The sequence below is a fragment of the Penaeus monodon genome, unplaced genomic scaffold (assembly GCF_015228065.2).
Source record: "Penaeus monodon isolate SGIC_2016 unplaced genomic scaffold, NSTDA_Pmon_1 PmonScaffold_406, whole genome shotgun sequence".
In the NCBI taxonomy this organism is placed as follows: Eukaryota; Metazoa; Arthropoda; class Malacostraca; order Decapoda; family Penaeidae; genus Penaeus; species Penaeus monodon.
In genome coordinates, this window is record NW_023658846.1 from 45,067 (window position 1) to 55,066 (window position 10,000).

The 10,000-nt window shown below is 29.3% G+C and overlaps 1 protein-coding gene across 1 annotated transcript; it reads right to left on the reverse strand.

The window, feature by feature from the left end:
• Positions 1-3,892: 3,892 nt before the first annotated feature.
• On the reverse strand, positions 3,893-6,542 carry LOC119570828. Its single transcript, XM_037918418.1, has 3 exons — positions 6,462-6,542; positions 4,152-6,404; positions 3,893-3,973 (listed from the first exon to the last, which is right to left on the reverse strand). Exons 1-2 carry the CDS (start codon positions 6,540-6,542, stop codon positions 4,509-4,511), a joined length of 1,977 nt encoding a protein of 658 aa, XP_037774346.1. The 3' UTR covers positions 3,893-3,973; positions 4,152-4,508.
• Positions 6,543-10,000: the final 3,458 nt, after the last annotated feature.

Consider the following 10,000-nt stretch of genomic DNA (forward strand, 5'->3'; position numbering starts at 1 on the left):
TGTATGTATTATGTGTGTATTATGTGTGTATTATGTGTGTATTATGTGTGTATGTGATTATGTGTGTATAGTTGTATAATGTGTGTATTTAATTGTATGTGTAAATGTGTGTATAATGTGTGTATAATGTGTGTATAATGTGGTATAATGTGTGTTAATGTGTGTATAATGTGTGTATAATGTATGTATAATGTATGTATAAGTCGTATAGTATGTATAATTATACTGTATGTTATGTAACTGTAAGTATAATGTATGTATAATGTATATGTATGTATGTATAATGTATGTATAATGTATATGTATATATATATGTATAAATAAAAAAAAATCATATATATTATATTTGTGTTTCATACGTTCGTGATACATGTTTCGGCTATCCTTAACCAATGTTCTAAGTAACTAACTCGATCCACATATCTACGTACGTTACTTAACCTAACTACTATAATACCTAGTTATACTAATGTATATTATATTATATATTATATATATAGTATATATATATATTAAATATAATATATATATATATATTATTTAGTATATATATATGTATATAATGATATATATATATGTTATTATATATATGTATATATATATATATACTATATATATTATTATTATATATATATATATATATATATATATCTATATATTTGTGTGTGGTTTGTGTTCGTGTGTGTCGTGTGTGTGTGTGGTGTGGTGTGTGTAAGGTGTGTATGTGGTATATATACAATCATCATATATTATATCATCAAGTAGTATGCATATATATTATCTATATATTATTATATATATATATATGTATATTCGTGTTGTCGGCATCTGTGTATCAACGTAACCTAACTAAACTCCCCTAACCTAACCTATTTTTACTTAACACTAACCTAGCCTAACCTCAGGTGACCATGAATGTGGAAAACGGGGACATCATCATCATCATTCATCAAGGACGTTGGCGATGACTGGATTTCCATGATTATTCTGCAATTTAGATCCGGTTGTTTGCTCTTATCCTTCCGCCGAGTGTTTTTATCAGTCACACTTCGATTATACCCAGACGACGTCACTGAACTTGTCGCATTGAGCACCAGCGGTAGGTAGCATCGAGGTGAAGTTCCTTGCCCAAGGGAACAACGCGCCGGCCGGTGACTCAAACCCTCGAACTCATATTGCCGTCGTGACAGTCTCAAGTCCGATGCTCTAACCACTCGGCCACGCGGAGTATATTATTCTCACTTTTATCATCATTATTGTCATTAATAATACAATTTTGGTAAGTGTTATCATTATAAGCCTAACAATTGCATAAATCACCAAAGAAATCGAAAAAACGTCAATTTGGAGTATACTCTCACAAGGCTATTTTTCGGTAGATTTTGCCGCTTTTTTGACTTTTGGGAATTTAATTCTTTTTCCTTTTTTATTATATATTGACAGATTTCCTGCTATTATCATCATCATTATCATGATTATCATCATTATCATCGTTATCATCATCATTATCATTATCATTATAATCATTATTGATATTATTATCATTATTATTGCAATTATTGCAGTTATAATCTATACTTTTGCAACTATACTAATAAGAACAACAAGATTAATAGTAATAACAATAATAATAACAATAATAACGATACTGTAATTATTACTGTTATAATAATTATTTTTGTATTTACTACCAGTAAAAATAATAATGATAATAATAACAATAATGATATTAATAATAATATTATAACGACTATTATTATTATTATTATTATTATTATTATTATTATTATTATTATTATTATTGTTATTATTACAGTTATAATATATTTTTGGGCAATGATGATTATAATTAAAGGAGTAATGATAATAATAATAATAATAATAATAATAATAATAATAATGATAATAATAATTAAATAATAATAATGATAATAATAATGATAATAATAATTAAATAATAATAATGATAATAATAATAATAATAATAATGATAAAAATATTAATAAAAATAATGATAATAATAATGGTAATATCAATAATATTAATAATCATCAAATATTATCAAAATTCTCTTTATTCTCGCTTTTATCATCATTATTGTCATGATTAATACAATTCTGGTAATTATTATCATTATTAGTATAATAGTTGCTAAAATCACCAAAAAAAAAAAAAAAAAAAAACGTCATTTTGGAGTATACTCTCAGAAGGTTATATTTCGCTAGATTTTGATGCTTTTTCGACTTTTGGGATCTTTTTTTTACCTTTTTTTAAATTATATATGGACACAATTCCTGTTGCAATAAATTGCAATACTAGTGATAATAATTGCAATAATGATGATGATAATTGCAATAATGATGATAATGATGATGATAATGATGACGATAACGATAATAATGATGATAATCATGATAATGATGATGATAATAACAGGACTTGTGTCCATATATTTAAAAAAAGGTAAAAAAAATCCCAAAACTCGAAAAAGCCGCAAAATCTAGCGAAATATAGCCTTGTGAGAATTTACTCCAAAATGACGTTTTTTTCGATTTCTTTGGTGATTTTGGCAATTATTAGGCTAATAATTATAATAATTACCAGAATTGTATTAATCATGACAACAATTATGATAAAAGTGAGAATAAAGAGAATTTCGATAACGTTTGATGATTATTAATAATATTATTATTATTATTATTATTATTATTATTATTTTTATTATTATTATTATTATTATTATTATTATTATCATTATTGTTATTACTCCTTTAATTATTAGTATTATTGTTAAAAATATATTATAACTGTAATAATAACAACAATAATAATAATAAGTATAATAAAAATACTAGTCATCATAATATTCTTATTAATATCATTATTGTTATTATTATCATTATTATTATTTCTACTGGTAGTATAATTGCAAAAATAATTATTATAACAGTAATAATTACAGTAATAACGATTTTGATTAAAACAATTATATAAATAATTATTATAAAGTCGTTATTATTGTTATTATTATTGTTATTACTATTATTATTGCTGTTCTTGTTAGTATAGTTGCAAAAATATATATTATAACTGCAATAATTGCAATAATGATGATGATAATTGCAATAATGAGGATAATGATGATGATAATGATGATAATGATAATGATAACGATAATAAATGATGATAATCATGATAATGATGATGATAACAGGAATTGTGTCCATATATAATAAAAAAAGGTATAAGAAAAAATTCCCAAAAGTCGAAAATGCGGTTAAATATTATTATATTATTATTATTATTATTATTATTATTATTATTATTACTCCTTTAATTATTATTATCATTATGATTATTACTCCTTTAATTATTAGTATTATTGCCCAAAAATATATCATAACTGTAATAATACCAATAATAATAATATATATATATATATGTATATATATATATATATATATATATATATATATATATATATATCTATCTATATATATATATATATATATACATATATATATATATATATATATACATATACATATATATATATATATATATATTATATATTATATATTATATATATATATATATATATATATGCGTGTGTGTGTTTGTGTGTGTGTGTGCGTGTTTATGTATATTAATATACACATATATACATAAAGTCATATATATATATATATTATATATATATATATATATATATATATATATATATATATATATATATATATATATATATACATATGTACATATATATATATATATATATATATATATATATATATAATATATATATTGTCGCTGCGGCCTCGCCCTTTTTGTTGGAATTTGTTTACTGAATGAATACTTCAATGGATTCTGGAGAAAAACAATTCTTGTTGCTTCTTCTTTATTCTCCATAACTGATGAAATACAATTTCCACATATTCATCCTCATCTTCCATGTCCGTACTCATACGTAAAACTGTAAACAAAACAACGTGGAATATAACAACTGTGGCCACGTGGTCATATATACTGTTAAACTTGCAATAATTCATACACTTAATTCAATTGAAGCACATCACTGAATGCTAACAAACTTTTAAAACATAAATTTACAATAATAGGTTGGATAAACTAGTACAAAGAATGTAATTTACCTCCAAACCCCTACAATAGGGCCTGGTGCTGTTAGGCGACCACAGCTGCCGTTGAAGTAAACAACCGCGTTCCAATACCCGTCTATGTATTCGACTTTGAAATATAGTCTTTTAAAACATTTTCATTCATCTTTATTTTCTTAATTGTGCTGCTACACTTACATGGCTCCCCTAAATTGTTTACAATTTACAATTAACATTATACTACCTTAAAACTATTTTCTTTATAAAACCTTCTTTCTTGAAAGTAAATACAAAAATAAAACATTAATCTTCTGAGGTATCACAAATAAAATAAAGCTCTTTGGCGGGGACTTCCCTGGATATAAAGTACATTAAGTTAACTCAAATAAAATTTCATTCCTTATATTCTAATAACATAATTAGACTATGAATAGGTCTCTCAACATAAGTAAATTCTTTAATCCTTTTACCATTCTTATCAAGACATGAATCAGACATCATAATCTTTGTTTTCCTTACATGTCCATCTTCATCACAAATTACTTCACTTACACGACCCATTTTCCAATGGTTTCTAGTTTCATTTTGATCCTTTACAATCACAATATCTCCTATTTTCACATTTCTTCTGGGTTTAATCCACTTATCTCTAGATTGAAGAGATTGTAAAAACTCTTTCTTCCATCTAGACCAAAACACATTGGCTAAATACTGTACTCTTCGCCATCTTTTCCTTGAATATAAATCATTATTTTGAAAATTACCTGGTGGTGGCAATACAACCTTTGATTTCATTGTCAAAAGATGGTTGGGAGTTAGAGGATCCAAATTCTCTATTGAATTAATACTGTCCAGTGTCAATGGACGACTATTGACAATGGATTCTGCTTCAACCATAAATGTTTGTAATGAATCATCATCTAACTGATTTCCATGCTGACAAAGTATCACAGACAATATGTTCCGTACAGTGCGAATCTGTCTCTCCCATACACCTCCCATATGACTAGCATAAGGCACATTCATTTTAAAATTAATCCAATCACAATTGTCCTTTAACATTACATTGCTTATTTTTGTTTGATCCATTTCCTTTAAGCAAATCTCAAGTTCATTCTTGGCACCTACAAAATTTGTACCTCTATCTGATCTCAACTGACGTACTGGCCCTCTTCTACCAACAAAACGACGATACGCATTAAGAAAAGAATCAGTATCCATAGATTCAGCAACTTCTAGGTGAATAGCTCTTGAAACTAAGCATGTGAACAATGCTCCATATCTCTTGACTTCACTGCGTCTTACCTTCACATAAAATGGACCAAAATAATCTACAGCACAATAAGTAAATGGAGGAGATGGTTCAAGTCTGTCCTTTGGCAGATCTGACATTTTTTGGTCAAGTGTTTTACCTCTTGATTTCTTACAAACAATACAGTTTCTAATGTGCTTAGCTACCATAGATGATCCTCCTACAATCCAGTAACCTGCTGATCTTATTTCATTTAAAGTTATGCCACGACCTTGAGGATAAACCCTTTGGTGATAGTGACAAATCAGCAATTCTGATATGTGGCATTTACCTGGTAAAATTACAGGATGTCTACTTGCTTCATTCAAGTTTGCTTGACTAAGTCTTCCTCGTACCTTTATGATTCCATCTGTATCCATAAATGGATCTAATTTGTACAAACTGCTTGTTTTATTAAGGACATTCTCCTTTGTTTGAAGAACCCTTTTTTCATCTGCATAGTGTTTACTCTGAAGTTCTTTTATTATTACTTTCTCTGCCTTTTCAAGCTCTGAAACTGTCACAGGACTAAATGTTACATTTATCTTCTTATCAATTTTCTCCTCAGATGTTTCTGTGGTTTTCTTATACTTACTTTGTAGTCTTAAACACAATGCTGTAGCTCTTTTAGCTCTAAACCAATCTGAGAAATAGTTTAATCTATCAAGAAATGGTACTTCTCTCTTTGAAGTTACTACAAACGACACTTTCTTGACTTCTGGATCATCCTCTAAAATGGATCTTTGTTCACAGGAACTTCCACAATTATCAAGTTTTTTCCAAAGAAACTTTGGACCATTCCACCACATCAAATTATTAATTAATTCTTTAACACAAAGTCCACGGGCAGCATAGTCTGCTGGATTTGACTCTGACTGTACATAATTCCACTGAATAATATCAGTCCTATCTCTAATATATTGAACTCTATTCGCAACAAAGACATGAAACCTTTTGGCGTCATTTGAAATGTATCCCAAGACTGCTTTACTATCTGTCTAAAATATTTCCTTTATTTTTTGAAAATCAAGTTCCTTTCTTAACATAACACTTACTTTAGTTGACACAACTGCTGCTGTCAGTTCCAATCTTGGAATAGTAACAGCTTTCAATGGAGTAACTCTAGACTTGGACATAACTAAAGAACAATGAACTTCACATTAACATTTACAAATCTAATTATGAACACTGTCATAGCCATCTTGACAAGCATCTGAAAAATGGTGTAACTCTACTGATATAACTTCTCCAAAGCCTTCTGGTTTATAACATCTTGACAACTTAAGGTTCTGCAACTCACATAATTCATTTCTCCATTTTTCCCACAAGGGTTTAATGTGATCAGGCACAGGATCATCCCATTCTACTTTACCCCTACATAAATCCTGGAGTATTTTCTTTCCTAATAGAATCAATGGAGATACTAGTCCCAAGGGATCAAATATTGAGCTTACCGTTGACAAAATGCCTCTTCTAGTTAAAGGCTTGCTACTGAAATTAACTCTGAATTGAAAAGTATCAGATTCTATGCACCATTCTATTCCAAGTGTTCTTTCTATTGGTAGTGTATCCTTTGTCAAGTCAAGACTTTTAATGTTGTCAGACATTACTTCTGGACTAATAGCAGAAATTACTTCCTTTTTGTTTGAGGAAAATTTGTGCAATGTGAAACCTGCTAATTTACATAAACTCTTACTTTTGTCAATCAAATTAATAGCTTCAGCTACTGTTGACACTGATACATACATAAAAATACATACATAAAAGTCTACATAAAAATTTTCTCTGACAAATTTGGCTGCCTCATGACCATAGTCTTTTTCATACTGATCTGCTACCATCTTCAATGCAAAGTTTGCAACACTAGGAGATGAAGTGGATCCAAAAAGATGAACTGTCATTCTAAATTCCATTATTTCATCTTCTAAATTGCCATTTTTCCACCACAAGAACCTAAGTAAATCTCTGTTCTGACATTCAACTTTATCATTCAGTGATACATTGTGATAGCGAGCACTGCAGTCAAAAACTACTCTTATTTTTCCTGGCCTTTTGGGATGGTAAACACCATGATGTGGAATATACCAAACTTTGCCATCATCCTTATTTAATTCTTCCTTTGGGATTGGTTCTGCATAACCTTTCTCTATGAGATCATTCATAAATTTGATATAATCTTCATAGTAACCTTTTTTCTGCCTGAATTTTCTCTTAAGATTCATTAACCTGTGCAAAACTACATCTCTATTATTTGGGAACTTGAAATCTACTTTCTTTAAAGGCAGAGGCATTTCATAATGACCTCTTTCAACCTGATGAATGCCTTCTCTCATTCTTTTTATAAACATTTTATCATCTTGAGAAATAGGGTAATCATCATTTACTTCATTAAAATATAGTTCAAACATTTTTTTTACTTGCTCAGGATTAATAATCTCTTTAACCTTTGTAGGCACTGTGAGAAGACAACATTTTTTCTCATGGTTAATTATTACTTCTTGAATCATTGTTCTGTGTACTGTGACTACATCTACCTCCTTTGGATCAATACCTCTGACTTTACCTACAATGCCCCAACCAAGATTAGTTCGTTTTGCATAGGGATCATTGTCATTGCCAGTAATGATTTCCTTTGGCTTAATTGCCTTAATACAACTGAGACCTATCAGGAGTCCTACTTCTACATCATCATTGTAAGGCATCAGTTTCTCAACTATTCTTTCCAAATGTGGCCACTCTCTGGCAGTTTCAGGTCTTGGTATTTGATCTCGCCTGCAAGGAATTATTTCTCTAGAATAAGTATGAGGCAATGGTACATCTCTATTTTCATACACACCCTTTACAATTAGACCACAAGTTTTAGAGCATGTAACAGTTTGTTCACCATTCATAGTAGCTAATCTTAGATGAACCTTTGTTCCACCAATGCCTTACTTACCTAGATCATCAAGTAATGCATACACCAAGACTTTTTTCTGCTCGTCACTTTTATGGTGCAACCACACAGGAACTATCATTGAGTTAACATCCATAGCAATACACTTGTTAACTTTAATTGTATTAGAAACAGCCTCTTTTTCTTGTTCCTTAACTTGAACTTTATTTTCAGACTCCCATCTGTTCTTTTGTATTAGTGCATCATCATGGAGAGAAGTAGGATGTAATCTATTACAAGTTTTGCATTTGCTCCTTCGATGGCAATATCTTGATATGTGTCCTCTCTTTAGACAACCTCTACATAATTTGTTTTTATCAACAAAATTCCTTTTGTCTTTCAAATCCAAATTTAAAAACTTGCTACAGTTATTAAGGTTATGTATCTGACTGCAAAATGGGCAAGCAAATCTACTGTTGTCACTCATTTTATTATTAATTTCTTTGGTTTCTGTGAGAAAGCTCTTCACTGACCTTGACTTTTGTTTTTGAACATTTACAGTTACATTACCTCTAACACCTTTATCTTGAACTGCAGTGATTGAAGTTATTGGGTTGCATGCTTTTGAAGCTTCTTTTCTGACAAATGTACAAAATTTCGTGAATGAGGGAAATTCTGCTGAATATAATAAGCCATCATCACTCTCATCATCAAGTTCACTGGCTTTATATAGCTCTTTATCAACAATTGTATTCCATCTTTCAACTATAGGATGTGGCAATTTTTGTAATATTCTCTGATTCTCTTTGGGATCATTTAATATATTCAAATATTGAATATTACTCAATGCTGTCTTGCATGTCTCCAAGAAATCAGAAAATTTCATCAAAGCTGGTCCATCATTCAGAGGAATCCTTGGCCACTCATGTAATTTCTTTCTATATTCATTAGCAATTACAAAGGCATTACCAAATCTTTGTTTTAAAAGCTTTCTAGCCTTATGGTACGCTTCAGTAGTATCTAATAACAAAAGTCCACTTATAACTTCTTTTGCTTCTCCATCTGTATATTTGCTTAAATAATACATTCTTTCAGCTGCCACTTTAGTTTTTGACTCAATTAAAGTCTCAAACGACTTAACCCACATTGAATAGTGAAGTATGTCACCTTTGAAGACTTCTGGTTCAGGCCTAGGAAGCGAGTCACTAATTTGCCTAGCACAAAGAATTTCGGCTAATTGTTGGATAGCATCCTTTTCTTCTCTTCTCCCCGAACAAGAAATTTCATCTTTTTGATTAACTAACACCTCATTCTTTGGAAAAAATGAATTAACTTTAGGATTCAGATTACTCACATATTCATCATCAAGGTTTAGTCTCTCTCTCAAATCTTCTTTCTTACTAATTTGCAATCCATCATATTCTTTATTTGATTTAACTTTACTCTCAGATACAGAATGCTTATGGTGTGGCAATGTTTCGAAATGGGACTCCACATACCTTCTTGTATAATCTTGCTTACTGTCAACCCCTGATTCTTCTAGGTTTACATTTTGAATTTCATTTTTGACTTTCAACATTTCCAAGTCTAACTTTGCTAACTTCTCAATTAATTCTTTCTTACTTTTTGATGAAGAAATACTTGAACGCCTAGAATGTCCGCTACTCCTGGTACTACCTGCAACTTGTAAAAACTGTTTTGACCTTTCTCTAATATCAA

What these genes read in the sequence shown, in the direction of transcription:
- LOC119570828 (XM_037918418.1), bottom strand. Translation starts at nt 6,542, where the DNA reads ATGTCCAAGTCTAGAGTTACTCCATTGAAAGCTGTTACTATTCCAAGA. An exon ending in CAGCAGTTGTGTCAACTAAA is followed by an intron (nt 6,405 to 6,461) that starts GTAAGTGTTATG and finishes GAAATATTTTAG; the next exon opens with ACAGATAGTAAAGCAGTCTT.